Raw genomic sequence first — 20,138 nt, 5'->3', positions numbered from 1 at the left:
TTGGACCTGTGGTTATCATAAGTTACCTATTTGTTTTACTTTTAACATGTCCATAAACCTGTTCAAATTGGGGGTGGAGTGGGGGCAATTACCGATCATTTTGGGAATACAGTGAAATCTATGGCCTTCTCATTTATCCATCTATCAATATACACATTCACTTTTCCTTTAACTTCAAAAGGTTCATAAACTTATCAATCTAATCCATCAACTTTATATTTTAAAATGTTACTCCAAATGGTAGTAGCTAGGTAAATTTAATTTTTTTAAGATTTTTTTTTTATTTTTTATTTTTTTTAAATTTTTATTTATTTATGATAGTCACACAGAGAGAGAGAGGGCAGAGACACAGGCAGAGGGAGAAGCAGGCTCCATGCACCGGGAGCCCGACGTGGGATTCGATCCCGGGTCTCCAGGATCGCGCCCTGGGCCAAAGGCAGGCGCTAAACCGCTGCGCCACCCAGGGTTCCCCAAGATTTATTTTTTTGAGAGAGAGAGAGAGAGGCAGAGGGAGAGCAAGAGAGAGTCCTAAGCAGACCCACTGCTCAGCGTGGAGCTCAATGCAGGGCTCAATCTCATGATCCTGAGATCAGGACCTGACCTAAAACCAAGAGTCAGTGGCTCAACAGAGTATACCCAGGTGCTCCTGAATAAATGTAATGTAATGTAATGTAATGTAATGTAATGTAATGTAATGTAATGTAACGTAACGTAACGTAACGTAACGTAACGTAACGTAACGTAACGTAACGTAACGTAACGTAACGTAACGTAACGTAACGTAACGTAACGTAAAAGATTTTCTTAGGCAGAGACATAGGCAGAGAGAGAAGCAGGCTCCACACAGGGAGCCCAAAGTGGGACTCGATCCCAGAATCATGGGATCATGCCCTGAGCCAAAGGCAGGTGCTCAACTGCGGAGCCACCCAGGTGTCCTGAATAAATTTAATTTTAAAACACCCAGCATAATATGATGCATTCACAGTTCCAAGAACATAGTATTTGCCTTAAAACAAAAAGTACAAAATAACATTTGATAAAAATGAAAAATGTTCAAAATTAAAGGTCAATACTAAACCTAACAGAGGAAACAACTCTACCATACCTTATGAGTGTTTAAAGTTAATAAAATATGCTATTAAGTCTCATATAATAAACCAAGTAGAAGCAAATCTATTTCTCTAAAAATAACTTATAAATTCATTTGAAATATGGTATGTAATCTAATTTTCATCATTAAACTTAAAAAATATTATTAACATAGACACATTTCTTTTTTAGCATCTTTCTAGATTCTTTGGCTGAGTAGGCAGGATGCATGGAATCAAGTAAACCCCCCCCCCCCATTTTAAATTCTTAAACAAAACAAAACAAAAATACAACCTAGTAACTTTTATTCTGAAATTACTTAGGAAATATCTATTAAAATATGAAAGAAACATTAATTTGCAGAGGCAAGAACTTTAAATTAGTTGAGAATAACAAAGTAAATTTTATAAGTGCATCTTTCTAAGACTTTTTGGAAATTTAGTTATAGAACCTTATATTGGAAAGAACCTTTAAAATAATCTGGATCAGTGGTTCCCAGCATTTTCTCTTCTACATTGTATGGCAGAATAAGGACATATTTCCATTAGTAACAATTGCTTGTCATAAAATGATTTTCTATTAGGAGTTACATGCCCATTCCAGATTCCCCAAGAACCCACAGCTCTACTCCAAACAATCGCTACCACTAGAATGTCCTGTTTTTTCATTTGTCCTTTCCTAAAAACCTGTATATAGTGATGGAAAATTCATTAAAGTCTAAATTTTAAAAAATAACCTTTTTGTTTTAGAACATTTTAGGTTCACAGGAAAGTTGCAAACATGGAGAGCTCTTGTGTACCCTTAACTCATATAGCTAAATTTTTTTTCTTGATTGGTTTTGGTAAGAGTAAACAATTTTAAAAACATAATTTAAAAAACTATTTTTTTCTAACTTGTTCTATTGTCAATATTTTCAAATTTGAAGGCTAAAATGGTCTTAGAAGTCATAATACATTGTGTAAAAGCAGCAAAATCACAGTAAGCACAAAAATGTAAAAACTGTGGTACTACAGACCATGAAAAGGATACTTGTTTACAGTGTAGGACCTTAAAGAACAAGGTAGATAGAGCACCTTGTTTGACTTCAGCTGGGAGCATGCACATCAGACAACTCACATTTTTCAGCCCTCTGTGCATGTCCACATGACTGTGAAAGTGCCACAAGTACTGATGCTGGGGTGACAAATAAATTTTATCAGGTAGGTGAATTCACACATACGGAATCTGCAAATAATGAGGACTGACTGTATACATTTACATTTATAGTACTTACCTTTGAAGACCCATTTGAATACATCTGTATCATGTTCTCTGCACCTTGTTTTACTTTAAGTTCTATATCCAACTGTTTTTGTAAGGCCATCAATCTATTACTGCTAGTGGAACAACGAGGATCACTGTTGGGAGTATCTGGAGTCCTTGGGCAATCTGTAAATTAAATAGTATGTCAAAATTACTAATTAGGCGGCTTAAAATGAAAAGTTAATATTCTCAAAGAATAAAGAATTATAAGGTTTGAGATGAGCTTAATGTCACCTAAAGGGAATCTCCTTTTGCTTACAGATAATGCAAGATTTCAAGCCAAGAAAATGTTCAGAGTTGCAAGATCATCTGCCAGGAATACACTGAGTCTGTAACTGAATTAGATCATTGCCTCAAGTTTTCCCAAAACTATTATGTTTAAATTAAATAAAATAATTTGACTCGTCTATTCAACTACTGAATTAAATCTCTACTTACTACCTGATTGGTTAGAGAACAAAGCATACTTAAACATTATACAAATTCCTCTAAAGTAATTCTTTGTAAATAGGACTAAGGGTATTTCAAATAGAAGGCCAGCATTCTTTATAGTAATAACTTAAACATACGTATTAAAGACTTCACATTTTGTTTTCTACTAGGAGGATGTTCACAATGGAAAGTGTTTCAAGGATACCGATTGAATGATACCACATTGCTGATTGGGGGATATCTAAAGCTTCAAGTCCATGGTTTCTTATAAAGCATACAGAAGTGCTTCTATTGTTAAAATAAAAACAAAAACTTCAAATAGAACCTTCTAATTATTTTGGGTAACCCATTATTGTTGAACTATTTCTACCATATAACTAAAATTCTTTATATTGAAGTTCATCATCTTGTGTTTTATCTATTATAGGTCCCTTGCTTATAAAAAAAGAACCTAGAAGACTAGGGTACTAGACCTGGTTTAGTTATAGCCAAGTAACTTGGCTATCATTGGAAAATTATCTAAAGTGCAAGTTACTTAACCTTTCTGCTTCACGGTTAAGTGCAATAAAAGATGGTGTGATCAACTGATTTTAATGAGTGTTTACATTCCTTTAAAAAAAATTAGTGAGTTTAAAACATTTCAACAGGGGCACCTGGGTGGTTCAGTGGCTGAATGTATGCCTTTGCCTCAGGTCATGATCCCAGAATCCAGAGATAGAGCCTCGCATCAGGCTCCTCGTGGGGAGCCTGTCTTTCCCTCTACCAGTCTTCCCTCTCTCTGTATGTCTCTCATGAATAAATAAATTCCTTTAAAAAAATCTTTAAAAACTCAACATAATTTAATTAACTTGCAAAAATATAGGTGCTATGCTAGATACTGACATAAAATACCATTTTATCATTTATATACTATGTTACAAAGTGTAAGTCTTGATGTAAGGGCTCTATAAACTCATCAATCCTCATAAACAGTTCTATAATAAGCACTACCCATACTATAGAAAAAGAAAACTAGGGCACAGAGTGGTTAAGAAACCAGCCCAAGGTCATAGATCTAGTAAGTCAGTTCCATATCAAAGTCTACCTTAATAGTTGCTGTGCTATGCTGCCTCTTTGCCATTTAAAAACCTTGTAAATATTATACTAGACTCTGCGTGTGCATATTTACATATATAACAGTATAATTATACACATATGTATATGTATGCATATTAATCCTTAAAATAACTTGAGACAGATATTATCCACGTTTTACACATCACAAAACAGAAAAGTCACAGTTACAGCTGAGATTCAAATTCAAGAAAAGTTTTTATTGTAACTGAATTCCCCACATTACAAAATAGCTGGTCCAAACGTTGATTTTATAGGTGACATACTCATATTAAAAATCTAATATTAAGCATAGATAACTTTTCAGATCAGGCTCACAAAAGAACTACTTAACATACTGCTATGGACAGAATGTTAATGTTCCCTCAAATACACATGTTAAAGCCCTAATGTGATGGTATTGGCAGCGAGCCCTTTGGGAAGTAATTAGATCAGGATGGTCTCTATCATGTAAGGATACAAAGATGCTGTCTGCAAACCAGGAAGAGGTCCATTACCAGAACTCTGACCCTGCTGGCATCTTGATCTGAGTTCCCAGCCTCCAGAACTGTGAGAAATATTAAGCCACTCAATCCATGGTATTTTGTTGAAGCAGCCTGAACTAAGACATATATATCAGAGTGGTTAAGAGTACCTAGGTCTGAATCTCAGGTTTGGAACTGAGATTTAGTACAAACCATATAATAGGGGGTAAAACTACTTAATAGCTCTCTTGTGCCTCACTGTCCTTATTGAAACAGTAAAAATAGCATCAAGCTCACGGGATTATTGTGATTAAATAAATTACATTTAAAGAGCTTAGAAAAACGTATGGTGCACAGTAAATATTCAATAAACATTAACTAGTAGTAGTCCTTATATGAAGTGTAAGCATATCTCCTGTTGTGTCCATAAATGAATTGCACATTACAGTAATGACTAAAAAGTTAGGTGTATTCAGATCTGTGAACAGTTAGGGTTTCTTCTTCTTCTTCTTCTTTTTAGCATAAATGATACTTTTGTAAGAAATCAAAATCACATAAAATTTGGTGTATAAAGTTAATTTATAGTAAGCACATTTAAAAAAAAAGAACTGGGATGCATTCATAGAAGGCCCTCAGTTGAGAAATGTGTGGAAATGTGTTGTCTGTAAAATAGTTGATGGTGTTTAGCCTAGGGTGAGAAAGAGAAAAGATTCTTGCCTAAATATTTAATTATATGCTTATGAAAGAAGCTATCCACTTACTATTTCCCCACCAGGCAAAGAATTAGAACAAATAGGTAAAGGTAGTGAGGATAAAAATTTTATCATAAAGAGAAATTCCTTACATTTTAAGTTATCTAACAATGAAAAGATTCCTTAGAATGTAATAGAATTCCTTGTTTCTGGAAGCATTTACACAAAAGCTGTATTATAATCTGTTAAAGACGCTATATAAGAAATTCTTGCACATTAAAACAGGTTGTACTAAGACACTGGAAAGATACATTGATTCTAATAGTCTGTGAATTTGTAATATTATAAAACCTAACACTATTTTTTTTTTTTTCCTAACACTATTTTTTATGGAAAACTATGTCCTCAGTTTTAATAAGGATTATAAAAACATAAGAAATAACATAATGATTAGGGGTCTGGGCTCTGGAGGTCAGAATGCCTTGATTAAAATCCTGTGGCTACTGCTTATTGGTGTGGTCTTGATCATATACTTACTTCACATCTCTCTGTTACAGTTTCCTCAGCCACAAATTGGGGGTTATTGTGAAGATAAACCCTGCATAGTGCTTAGGCCAATGTTTAGGGCTCAATAAAATTACATGTCAGGGCACAGTTAAGTAGCTGGTATTTCTCCTCATTTAATCTTCAAAGGAACTCACAAGTTTGTAACACAACCTTATTTTACAAATAGAACCAACTAAAACTTAGATCAAGTAATTTGCAAAAGTCTTAAAACTATATGCCAAGGCAGAAATTTAACTTTAGATAGGTCTAGTTTTATAAAGCCCAGTTTTTACTTATTTAGAAATTAGAGAACCATTTTGCTGTCCACTCAGATTTTGCTTATTTTTCCTTTTAACGAAATACTTTTCTTCTCTCTAGTTCCCTTTCTTATAGGTTACGGTAAATTCTAGCATTATAAAACATATGGGTACCAGTATATTAGTTAAACTTTTCTTCATGGTGAAACATATTTCAAAACAGGGATAACCAGAACTCCCCATTAATGTTCTCCTTTCAAAAAAGGAAATGTAAAAAAATTCTGTAAGATGAAATTATTTTTCCACTCTAAGAAGAGCAAATGTTGAATCTATTCTTAAGTACATACTTTGCCACTTTAAAAACCCCATGACTGAGAATCATGTCAAATCTCCATTTGCTGCATTTATTTGCTGTACCTACCAAACCAGTTGTGTGTGGTGGTGGTGGTGGTGGTGGTGGTGGTAGTGGTTGGGATTACAGGAATTATTTGTACTTCTTATCTTCTAAACATTGTCATACAATTTAAAATATATGTTATACAAATAACAAGGTTTTTCTTTCTTTTTTTTTTTTTTAAGATTTCATTTATTCATTTGACAGAGATAGCACACGCAGGGAGAGAGGCAGAGGGACAAGCAGGCTCCCCACTAAGCAGGGAGCCTGACACAGGGCTGGATCCTAGGACCCTGGGATTATGACCTGAGCTAAGGCACGCTTAAGTGTCTGAGCCACCCAGATACCCCAGATAACAAGGTTTTTAGTATAATGTTTATGTATTAGATCAAAAGAGTCCCAAATAAGGTCCTACTTTTATAGCTAGGCGTTGAAATAAAGGCTTTATGCTGACTAGCTCTAAGCTAACTTTCTATTACTGTTTTTTGTCAAATTCTATGTTTGCTTTAAAAAAATCTTTATCTTTCCAAAATGCAATGTACCTGTTTTCCTTCATGCTACTGTTAACTCAGCTTAGGCAAGATTTTTTTCTTCCTTAACCATCCCCCAATCTGATCAGGTGCCCTTTATAATATGTCTTTAAGTATTTTTTTCTTCCCTTCACTGAAATATATATATTATACAGTATTAAAATGGTCTATTTTTGTGTCTGTTTTCCCTCTGAGACTACAAGCATCTTGAGTGCTAGGACTTAGACTTAACTATTTTAATGGATTAGTTTAACAGCAAATTAGACACAGAAAAATAGCACACTAGTACTGAAAAATACGTAAGCTTAAAAATGAAGTGGAGGGAATGGAAAATAAAAGATTAAAAGGACAAAGGACTGAAAAATATCTAAATATATCTTACTGTATTTCAGAAGAAAAAAGAAATATGATGATTCAAAGACATTTTTGTGAAGAGAAAAAGACAAATTTTTCAGAACTTATAAAAGATACCAATCCATGACTTAAAGCTATCCAATCAACTCCAAGCAGATATATATAGGGAAAAAAGTTCATACTTAGACACATCATGGTAAAACTTCAAAAAAAAAAAAAATCAAAGACAAAGAGAAAATCTTAAGAGCAGTCTATGAAAGAGTACCTTTAAAGAAGCTACTATAGACAGAGAACTTTTCAAAAATAGCAATGAAAGCTAGAAAACAGAATGAGTTTCTCTATAAGATATAATTATCAAGCTTCTATTGCAAATTCAGTGAAAATACCTTGCAAGAATGAAGAAAAACTAAAACACTACCAAGATGGAAAGAATGTCACAAACTCTTAAAAAGAAAACTCAAAGTGATACACAAATTGGTATATCAAAAGAGAAATAAGGAATGAAGAGCACAGAAAACGGTTTACATGTGAGAAACTTTAAATTTTTTAAAAAGATTTTCTTTATTCATGAGAGACACAGAGAGAGAGAGAGAGAGAGAGAGAGAGAGGCAGAGACACAGGCAGAGGGAGAAGCAGGCTCCATGCAGGGAGCCCGACGTGGGACTTGATCCTGGGTCTCCAGAATCACGCACTGGGCTGAAGGCAGTGCTAAACTGCTGAGCCACCCAGGCTGCCCTACATGTGAGAAACATTAAATGACTACTATATAAATCAATTTAAAAAGCCGTGTAAGGGTTTTAAGAAAGCAAGAATAAAAAATAAGCCAACAATAACAGATATGGGTAAGCCGAGGTATGCTAAGGCCTCTGAATTATATAGAGATGGGAAAGAACAGTGATTAACACTGGTCTTTAATAAACATGCATTTTGTACTAAATTAACCAAATTTTCCAAAATAATTGACTATAAAAATGGCAAGAAAGAAAAAGAAACACTGAAAGCACAAAATACACACCCAATTACATCAGTAATTATTTAAATATAATAGACTAAATGATTTAGGTAAAAGACAAAGATCTTACAATGATTAAAAAATTAGTCTGGGTAAAAACAAATAAAACTAAATGCAACTATATGTTGTTTACAAGAGACTATCTAAAACATAGTAATACAGAAAAGCTGAAAGTAAAAGAGTAAAGATATTCCATGCCATCAATAATCCCAACCCCCAAACTATATTTATAATGGGCAAAAGATATCTTCAGCACAAAAATTACTGGAGAGAAGAAATTCACGTCATAACAATAGAAGGTTCAATTCACCAGAAAGATAATTCTAAATTTGTAGGTGCTCAAAAACATGACCACAAAAGAGCAAAAATTAAAAGAATTAAAAAAAACAGCAACTCCAGATTCCACTAAGTATTAATAGTGTTTTTGGTAATGAATTGAATAAGCAGACACAAACCCAGGTAAAGATGCAGATTTTAACACAAATAAATTCCTAACCTATAAATATACTAAGAATAACACCCAACTGGAGAATATGCATTATTTTTTTTTGGCACACACAGAACATAAAGTCTCAGCAAATTTCAAGGGACTACAGTGTAATTAATTTAGAAAAAAAATTTAGAAAAAAATCCATATATAAAGGATAACTGTAAAGTCTCATGTTTAATTACTAAGAAATACACTTTTAAATAGTTCATGAGACAACAAAAACATAATGATAATGAGAAAATATTTCAAACTGATTAAAACTTTAGGTGGTATCAGCATCATGGGTCATAGATGTTCCTCCTTTTTTAACAATAAATTAGACACCCATGTATGAAAAGAAATGCCTTTGCTGAATTTGTGGTATCCAGTACCAGAGGCCAAAGGACCTGGAAGCAGTCTCGCCCACATTAGCCCCAGTAATAGGCAGACAAATCTTGGTAATTCAAAATGAATCAAAGACTTAAACACAAGACCTAATACCATAAGACTCTTAGAAGAAAATGTAGGAAAATAATGTAGCCCTCAATAATGGTCTTGGCAATAATTTTTTGGATGTAACAACAAAAGCAAAAATAAACTCAACCTACATAAACTAAAAAGTTCCGCAAAGGAAAAAAAAAAATAAAGAAAAAGTGTCCTTGAAGGCTGTGGAGATACAGGAATCCTTGTATATTGCTGGTTGGAATATAAATTGGTTTAGCTATTATGGAAAACAGTATGGAGGTTCCTCAAAAAATAAAAAATAGAGCTACCATATTCAGCAATCCCACTCCTGGGTATATATTTAAAAGAAATAAAACCGTATCTAAGAGATATGTGCACACCACCCATGTTTATTGAAGCATTTATTCACAATAGTCAAGATCTGAAAAAAACCTAAAGTCTACGGCCATACCACCCTGAATGCGCCTAATCACATCTGAAAACAACCTAAGAGGGAATCCCTGGGTGGTGCAGCGGTTTGGCGCCTGCCTTTGGCCCAGGGCACGATCCTGGAGACCAGGGATCGAATCCCACATTGGGCTCCCGGTGCATGGAGCCTGCTTCTCCCTCTGCTTATGTCTCTGCCTCTCTCTCTCTCTGTGTGACTATCATAAATAAAAAAAAAAAAAAAAAAAAAAAAAAAAAGAAAAGAAAACCTAAGGATCTATCAATAGTAGTATGGATAAAGAAGGTGTTGAGTGTATACTGCATGTATGTATATATACACACATGCAAAATGGAATATGTATTATTCAGCCATTTAGGGCATGGATATTGAGGGCATAATGCTAAATGAAGTAAGTAGACACAGAAAGACAAATATTGTATGATATCACTTATATGTAGAATCTAAAAAAGCTGAGATATCACAAAATAGAATATACAATGGTGGTTTCCAGATGCTGAGGGTGAAAAAATTGAGGATGTGTTAAGGATACAAACATGGAATTGGTAAACAAATGGGTCCTAGAGATCTAACGCACAGTAGAGTGATTACAGACGATAATGCTTTATTATAAACCTCAGAGGTACTAAGAGACTAGATCTTAATTGTTCCTACCACAAAAAAAGATGTGATTTGATAATAGCTGATGCTATGGTGGTAATCATATTGCAATATAGAAATGTACCAAACCAACACTGTTGTAAACTTCAATGTACATAATGCTACATGCCAATTACATATCAAGAAAAATAAATTTTTAAAATTTTACATACGGAAAATTTTGTGATGCAGTTAAGTAATACTGAGAGGATATTCATAAACCCTGAAGATATATTAGAAAAGAGAATTTAAAGTTCTAAGCATCTGTCTCAAGTTAGTTTTTTAAAAATAGCCAAATAATTCCAAAAAGAACAGGAGAAAGGAAGTACTAAAAATTAGGGCATAGATTAACGAAATCAAATACCCAGAAGAAAGGCTCGGTGAAAAAAAAAATTTTTTTTTGTAAAGAAGCAGAATAATGAGAAGTCTTAGAAAAGTGGTCAAGGAAGAAAAATGGAGAACATACCCATATTAGGAATGAAAGAGGGAATATTCCTACAGATATATGCTGACTTTAAATGGCTAACACAGATATTATATAAATTATATCAATAAATTTGAAAATTATATTAAATGGAGAATATTTTAAGAAATTAATTTCACCAAAAATAACTTTTTAAAAAGAGAATTTCCTATAAAATTCAAAGTGCTGGGACACCTGTGTGGCTCAGTCAGTTAAACGTCTAACTCTTGATTTCCACTCAGTTCATGATTCCAGGGTTTTGAGATCAAGCCCAGCATTAGGCTCTGTGCTGGCGTGGAGCCTTCTTAAGATTCTCTCTCTCTCCCTCTGCCTCTCCCTGCACGCCTGCCCCCACACTCCAAAAAATAAAAAAATAAAAAACCAAAAAAATAAAATGCTATGAGACACCTAAATAGTAAAAAATATTTGCACTTCGTTAAGTACTAACTTCAAACTCCATGCTCCATCTCTCTTGCTTAAAATAAGAGGCAAGTTAAGGGGGAAAACAAAATTTCTCAGTTTCACAGTTGGGAGCTAGGAAGAAGGCACATGGTGCATGTGACCAAATTCCAGGGCAGATACAAGTAGACATCTGTAGCTTTACCTTTCTGAGAATGCTTTTGCTTTTCTGATAAAAAGAGACTTGTTAAGCTCTTATTATCCTGGTGGACTAAAGCTTGGATTTTAGTAAGAGCCCAAGAAAAGGATGTGGGAAAAACCTACAAAGTGGGCAATCAGATCAGAAAAAAACTTAATTTTTTTAAGAAAGATTTTATTCATTTATTCATGAGAGACACATAGAGAGGCAGAGACGAGACACAGGCAGAGGGAGAAGCAGGCTCCTTGTAGGGAGCCCAATGCGGGACTTGATCCCGGGACGCCAGGATCACGCCCTGAGCCAAAGGCAGAGGCTCAACCACTGAGTTACCCAGGCATCTAAGAAAAAACTTAAAGACAGACATCTTAAAAGGTACCATCCACAATGGTCGAATTATTAGTTGACTTGTCTTTGGCTTGGGATGATGGTGGTGAAGGAGAATGGATATTCTTTAAATTCCTACTACTCTCATGTAGGTTTGACACAGAAAATCATACTGTCTACGTGGTCCCCAAAAACTTGGCTTAAATTTATTTTAATTGATAACACTTTCAGGTATCTTACCAAAAGAAATGCAAATCTTCTTTGAAAACATTCAGACCAAGGGGCGCCTGTGTGGTGCAGCTGGACAACCTCTTGGTTTCTGCTCAGTTCGTGATCTAAGGGTCATGGGACGAGGTCCACATCAGGCTTGGTGCTCAGTGCAGAGTCTACTTGAAATTCCCTTTCCCTCCCCTTGTCCCTCCTGCTTGTGCTCTCTCATAATTAATGAATTAATTTAGACCTAGAAGAATTCCCACAGATAAAGTTCTAGTGAAAGTATGTACACAATTAGGAACCACAAAGCTCAGGTAGAAAAAAAAAATTCACCATGAATGAAAAAAGCTACAGGAGTAGTACGGCAAAAATTTCACTTATTGTCATTATCTTATACTGAATGTAAAAAAGCATATTTAATATGTAAAACTAAATACAAAGGGTATCAAAGGAATGATCAGGACAAGACCTATCAAAAATTACCAAGATTAACAAAACAGAACTTCTAGTATTAAAAAATATGTAACAGAAATCAGAAATATATGTGATCAAATATATGTGATCAAGAGCAAACTGGACACAGGTAAAAAGAATACCAGAGAAATGGAGATAGACTTGAAGAAATTATCATGTATCTAACTGGAGTTCCAAAATGAAAGATCAGAGGGAATACAGGAGCTGCAATATTAAAAACAAAACAAAACAAAAACAAAAAACAAAAAACCCAGGGGCTAAGAAATTACCATAACTGATGAAATATGCAAATCCCAGATTCAGTAGAGTAGAAAGTAGAAAAAAAAAAAAGAAACAGTAAATGCAGGTAATAATTATATCTAATTTGTGGACCTGAAGATCAAATGATAGAACTAGAATATGGACAGCAATGGCCTACAAATTAAGAGGAGTTAGGCAAATTGGAGTTACAGTATTGCATGTATGGTACGGGAAGAGGGAAAAAAAATCACTCAGAGTCTAGCTGATAAACAGAAATCAAAGGGAATATAACACAAGGAACTGCGTATATCATATATATCCAGGTATTATGCAAAGGACAAAGGACAAAAAAGTAACAAAGTTAAAGAGCTTAGTCAGGTGTACTACTTTGGAAGTCATCAAAAAACACGATGTAGTTAAAATATCCCTAGCGTTGAGATTTTCCAGAGCCAGAATGATGAGTAAAAATTAAATTTGTTACTAGTTTTGCCAACACTGTGTAGAGCAACAGATATGCTGTTTTGGTGCTTTCAATATTTTCTCTAAAACCACAACTGAGTAGTTGGCTTCTAAGATGAATTAGAGTTCTAGAATATAGGAGCAGTCCATATGCTTAAAATGATCCTGATTACTTAAGGGCCAGCCTTAAACTGGTTCCTTGATTCTTCTGGAGGTATGACCCGAGTCTTCCCAGGCCCAAGAAAGCTTTCTCAGACTCTACTTACGTCCAACAAGGTGTTTCATTAGAAGAGCTTAGGTGCTCATAATTGACCTTCCATCAGGCTATTAAAAACACTTTATTCACAAAACACCCTAGAAAGGACATAAATAGTCCATCCTCAGGTTTCACAACCGAGAAAAACAAGGCCTGGAGGAGATGCAAGTGGTATACAACCACACAATTAAATAATGATCCAATGTGGATGAGATCTCAGATCATATAAGCTTTGATCTTTATTTTATACCCAGCTGGCTTCCAATGCTCAATATTAATGAAGTGCTACTTGTACAACCAGGATGTCTGCTTATAGAACACAGGCTATTTACTTACTGTATTTAAAAAAAAAAACAAACAAGAAAAATATATGGGCAGCCCGGGTGGCCCAGCAGTTTAGCGCCGCCTTCAGCCCAGATGTGATCCTGGAGACCCGGGATGGATTCCCACGCCGGGCTCCCTGAATGGAGCCTGCTTCTCCCTCTGCCTTTGTCTCTGCCTATCTCTGTCTCTCATGAATAAATAAATAAAATCTTTAAAAATAAAATAATGCAAGAGGAAATATAGTTGAAGTAAACCTAGCCAAATTTATATTAATCAGAGTAGTATGCTGAAGCATCTGCATACTATTTATCTATCTCCTTCACAAACTTCCATCTGAAGTCTTAACTACTGTTCACTTGCCAACATTCTGGTTTTCACCTGATACTTATAAATTGATATTTTAAGAATAAACTGCTCCAGAATCTTGCCATGTATTACAGTTATATTAACTCATACTTCTCCCCAAATTAAGCATTTGTGTTTAAACAAATATGCTTACTTTATACAGCTGTTAGAACCTGCTCAGACTATAATAAATGCTCATTTAGTATTAATGGATGCTTAATCAGTTCTTTTGTATATTCAGGATGACCTTTCTCATATGTCATCAACTAAAGTAATGTTGCTGAGATCCTCTATAACTAGTACAACCTCTGGTTTAGCTTAATATTTTACAAAAATAGCAGAGATAAGATTGTGAGCTGTAATACTTAAGGTAAGCAAATGAGGCATTAAAAATTTCAGAATCACTTTATCTGTTATATTACACCTTGAAGTTTGAAAACTGCATATTGTATCTCCTGGTAGAGACAACTTTTTCATTCTGTACCTAACTCTACCTAAGGCATGCATATCTCTTTCACAAATTCTCTTAAAGACGTTGCTACTTTTCTTTGTTCCTATCTCTGATTACAATAATGTGTGTCATCAATCACTATACACCTGTTAAGACTGGTTAAAAAATATATTAATAATACCAAGTGCTGAAGAGGATGTGGAACTAGAGCTCTCATATATTCCTGATGAGAATGAAAACTGATATAGCAACTACTAAAAACATCTTGAAGTTTTTATTTTTTTATTCCAAGTTTTTATTTAAATTTTAGTTACCAAATATGGTTAAAATTGGTTTCAGGTGTAGAATTTAGTGATTCATCACTTAACATACAACACCCAGTACTCATCATAACAAGTGCCCTCCCTTAATTCCCATCACCCATTTAGCCCATCCCCAGCCCACCTCCGTCCATCAACTCTGTTTGCTCTTATGGTTTGCTTCCCTCTCTCTCTCCTTTCCCTTCCTCTATGTTCATCTGTTTTGTTTCTTCTAATGCTAAACATATACTCTATAATATGATTTAGCAATCACACACCTAAGTATTTACTAAAGTGAATTAAAAACATGTTCACACAAAAACCTGTTAATGCGTAGTTCTAGTAGCTTTACTGATAATAGACAAAAACTGGAAAACCATCTTAATGTTCTTAGATAATAGATAAACAAGTTGTGGTACATCCATCTAAAAGACTTACTACTCAGCAATAAAAAAGAATAAACTATTGATAAATGCAAAAACCTGGATGAATCTCAAAATGCAATACTCCGAAAGAAGCAGTCTCAAAAGATTACATACTTTAGGACTTCCTTTATATGACATTGTTGAAAAGCAAACAATCTGGACAGAGAATAGACCAGAGGTTACCAAGGGATATTGAATGGGGAGAGGATCTGACTACAAAGAAAAAGCCCTGTTCTTTTTTCTGATTGTGGTGGTTAGATAAACCTGGCATATGTTAAAATTTATGAAATGGTTTACCAAAAAAGAATCAATTTTACTGCATATTAGTTTTAGAAAAGTGTATCATCAAAGAATTTAAGTATTAGGAATCTACAAATCATGTAATCTCATGATTTTAAAGATGAGGAAACAAATCTATGAATGTTTTTTTTTTTTTTTAATTTTTATTTATTTATGATAGTCACACAGAGAGAGAGAGAGAGGCAGAGACACAGGCAGAGGGAGAAGCAGGCTCCATGCACTGGGAGCCCGACGTGGGATTCGATCCCGGGTCTCCAGGATCGTGCCCCAGGCCAAAGGCAGGCGCTAAACCGCTACGCCACCCAGGGTTCCCCAAATCTATGAATGTTAAAAGTGACTTGCTAATTAATGATCACAATTACTCAATGGCAATCCTTTAAGACTTCAAAACTTAATACAAAGTACGGTTACCTCAGAATGAGAAATTCAGTCAGAAACAAAAAATATGTAGAATTATGTAACAAACCAGGCCACAGATTTCACACATATTTTAATACATATAAAATTCAACTACAGTTTTTATGCCACATTTATGTGGATAGGCCAAGAATAAAAAAAAATTAAATTTTTACTTCTATTCAAGAAAGACTTTATAAACTGCACCTTAGTCATTAAGAAAAACTCCTTCAACATAGTCATTATCTCAGAATTTAGAGGAATTTCTAAGGTTAACTCTAAAAAATTATCAATATTATTAGTTGTATACTAAATCAGTATTTAACTTCTGGATATTCTAGATAGTAAAGAAAATATCCATTACTTCAATAGGGAAAAAAACAGTCTAAGTTTGGTGTAACATGAGAAAATGGAAACAGGTAGAGGTAGAAGAAAAGGAAATAAGATGAAAACAGAGGGGCCTGGGTTATACTTAACAAAATATGACAAATATTCTTACTCTCTTCTTTAGGGATGACACACAAAAGTTTAATATTCAAGATACTGGTTCTTTCCCAAATATTTCCTTTAGGAGTCTCAAGTGTCAACTAAGACTTAGATTGCCACTCCACTTTACAAAGATCCAGTAATCTTTTCATAAGATGCATTCAGCCTCATTCTAACAATATCTGTATAATTCCCATGTGGAATAATAATACCGATGAGACTATCTTGAAGTATATAAAAGGTAAAGAGGGCATAAGCATGAAGAAAACACCAAAAAAAATTAATTTCTTGCTACTCTTAAGGATAAATGAACACTCTCATATATTTTACCAATAACAGTCCCAAATGTTCAGATCTTGATATTATAACATGCAACATTTCTGAGTTTTAAAAGTCTTGAAGTTTATCTTGAATAAAAATCCTTATTTTACAAATATGAAACTAAAGATTAATAGAGTTAATTATTGCAGAGGTGAATTAAGCAGGTCTCCTAACTACTTACATAGTAATTTTTCACACAATGCAGACTTAGATTTTATCCCTCTTTGAGTCATTCTGCTTGCATACCACCAAGATGAGAGGAACACTTGTTATTCCACACACTTTAGAGAACTAAAAGCAAAGAACTATGTCTTTGAATCTTGTCAGACCTAATCTAAAATAAATGATTTTGTTTACCTTAATACACAATATAAAACACGTACAATTTTATGGCAATCTAACCTAAAATTAATGTTGAACCACCTATAATCTTGTGTTGTTGTTTGCTTTTACTGTTGTTAAGTAATGAGGAAAAAAAGAAAAAAAAACTTATTACCAAGTTGTGTGACTATACCATTTGCAAAGAGAACTATTTTTTTTTAATGAACTCCAATTTTAACAAAATTGTCAAGTTTAAAGTATTAAGAAATCATAGTAGAAATTTATATTGTATATAACATTTGCCCTGCAATTATATGAAAATTCAATATTAAATGATAGTAAAAGGGGCACCTGGGTGGTGCATGTAGTCAGTGTAGTGTCTGACTCTTGATTTTGGCTTAGGCCATAATCTTAGGGTTGTGAGACTGAGCCCTGCATTGGGCTCCAAGCTGGGCATGGAGTCTGCTTAAGATTCTCACTCCCCCTCTCCCTCTGCACTGGCCCACCCACAGGCCCCTAGGCTCAAAAAAAAGGAAAAGAAAAGAAAGATCAGTAAAGAAAACTGATTTAACTTAAAACTTTTATTCAAGGCTTTGTTCCCTAAGCTATTAAATTTTTAAAGCACTATGATAAAGTCTATTTTGCTATTAATTATAAGAATACAAGAGTTTTATTTGCTGGTTTTTCTTTTTTTGAGATACACAACTAAACAGGTACTATGTTCCAGGCTCTATGATTAGCCTTGAAAAAAGGTGAATAAAAACATGTCTTATCCTCAAGGAACATGCAGTTTAGTGATTTAAACATGTAAAGATTTAAACATGTTCAATTACAATGTAACATGATACAACAATGAATGTACAAAGCAGAACAAAGAAAGATAATCAGAGAAAGTCCGGGAAGATTTCACAGTGATATCTGAATTGGCTTTTGAGAAAGAAAAATAATTTGATAGTAGGACTTCAAGGTCATTTCCTTATATGAAACTCTAAGAAAGACAAACCTATAGAAGGTAGATGAATGGTTGCCTAAAGCCTAAAGCCAGGGATGCGGACTGGAGCCTAACTGACAATTACTGTATACAAGAGTACCACCGATGGGCATTTTATCATATGTAACTTATACTTCAGTAAAGTTAATTTTTTTAAAGGGACTGGGGAAACCAAATGTGTTACACTTTGTTTGGCAAAAATTCTCAATATTCCAATTACAAGGTAGTTATCAGTATTCTGTGAGGAAAAAAATGTTTTCTCTAAATAAACAGAGTTTAAAGCTCCAGCGCCATTTCTTATTTTAGACTTCTCCTAAAGAAGTAATGGGCAAAAAATGCAGAGCTTGGCAGAGTTCCAATAGAACAAGCTATTTCTAAGTTTATGTGATATTGCTAAGAAAAGCGTTTTCATAATATGAATTTCCATTTATATATAATTATTGAATGTGTGGGGTAAGAGAATACTAGATGAGGAATTTAAGAGTTCTTAGCTAACTTTATTATTCTGGGAAAATTAATTCACATCTTTGGGATTATTTTGGCTTTAAAATAAGAAGACTGATTTCTCTATGATTTCTGTCATTTTTAAGATTCAGTTGTTCTTACGAGGTTGAAATCTCTACATAGAGAGTCTCCAAATGAAATCCCTAAGGTAAATCCCAGATGTTGAAACCGATGCATTAAAGTAAGTTTTATTAAGTACACAGAATATCTGAAGTATTTTATCCAATGTTTTAGATTGGTAATTTGAGGTTCTTAGTCATTTTTGCTTATATCTATTATTTTTTATTAACTAATCTCACAGATACTTCCAAAATTTCTATGATGTTGGATACATTACTGTACATATACCACTCCTTTTATCTGCAAATGAAGACATCGAAGATTATAGAGATTACAAACTTTGCTCAAAATACTATCTTTGCAAAGACAAAACTATTAGACTAATGTGTCTTATATGATTTTTTAAATAAAAAGTTTTAGAAAGAATACATATATAAATGGATAAATATTGGTACAAATATGGGAATTTTTCTTCTAGAAAGATATACAAAAAGTTAGTAAGTGCTACCTTTAGGGAGAGAGCCTAGGTGGAGAGAGGTAATTTTTCTATTTTTACTTTCTGTACCACTGAAAAATTTCCAATATGAACATTTGTTAAATCCATTGTTTAAAAATCTTAGGTTGGAGTTATTTATGGGTTATATTTTCCTTTTCTATGTTTAATAAAAAAAGTAATGTTTGGTTTTTAAAATTTTCTTCTTCTTCCTTTTCAAACAATATGTCTGGTGGCTTAGTTATTAGAGCACGCAGAACAAAGGTCATAGGTTTGATTAATTACGTTTGCAAAGAATAAAAATATCCCTCAGTCACAGATACATTTTTAACTTTAAAAAGTCATCTGGCAAACTTGTGTTGCTGATCACAAGGATGAATCAGGTAAGAGCATGTGGTTGACTCAATACAAAACATTAATCTTGGAAAATAACTCTCAGTGATGTCTTACTGACAGAGGGTAAGAGAAAAGACAGCAGTGTTATTCATCTCTAAGTAAACATTCCAATTTTCATATTCATCAATTCACTGCACTTCTGAATAGAATATAAACAAAACCTTAACAATCAGAGAAAATATAGTTCCTAAAAGCTAAAAAATATTATGTAACAAAGCTTATTCATTTTGAAGATGATACAAATCTTATTAATGTACTATATAAATATCAAATAAAATACATATATACCTGTAACGTCTTCTGGATCTGATACAACAATATGTGCATTTAGTTCCTGTAGCTTGTGATGCAGTTCTTCTAATTTTTTGTTTGATTTTTTCAAAATGTTGTCCACGTAAGCCAAACTCTTTTTATCTGTTGTGACTTTCCTCAGATTTTCAGCTCCTTCTTTGATTTTCAGTTCTTTCCTTATTTCTCTCTTGATTCGATCTTTGATATCATCCAGTTTCTGTTGCACCACTGTATCTGAAAAGTCTAATTTTTGAACAGCACTCACATTCTCAGAAAATGGAAGACTTCGGGAATCTCCCTACAGAAAAAAGGGAAAAGATATAAATGTGGTAGTTTAGGAAAGTTAGCTGCTCAGTAAAATGTTCAGCACAAGAACAAAACTGTATTCAGTGATTCTTTATTAAGTATATTACATTTAATTACATTTAGTTACTTCCTTAATAAGCAACAGACTAGTTACCTTTATATCACCATACAAAATCCTAAGTTCAAAAACTTTGCCCAC

The 20,138-nt window shown here is 33.7% G+C and overlaps 1 protein-coding gene across 2 annotated transcripts in view; it reads right to left on the bottom strand.

The window, feature by feature from the left end:
- PKN2 (protein kinase N2) overlaps positions 1-20,138 on the bottom strand; it is a 130,134-nt gene that overhangs the window by 61,798 nt on the left and 48,198 nt on the right. For both annotated transcript variants that reach the window (XM_077905326.1, XM_077905324.1), the window contains exons 2-3: positions 19,631-19,931; positions 2,363-2,517 (exon numbers count right to left, since the gene is read on the bottom strand). In XM_077905326.1, coding sequence (XP_077761452.1) covers positions 2,363-2,517; positions 19,631-19,931 — 456 coding nt within the window. The remainder of the gene's footprint in view (positions 1-2,362; positions 2,518-19,630; positions 19,932-20,138) is intronic.

The sequence above is a fragment of the Canis aureus genome, chromosome 8 (genome assembly GCF_053574225.1).
Source record: "Canis aureus isolate CA01 chromosome 8, VMU_Caureus_v.1.0, whole genome shotgun sequence".
NCBI classification, from domain to species: domain Eukaryota; kingdom Metazoa; phylum Chordata; class Mammalia; order Carnivora; family Canidae; genus Canis; species Canis aureus.
Note: the sequence above shows the minus strand (reverse complement) of the source record. Positions and strands in the feature narration are given on the sequence as shown.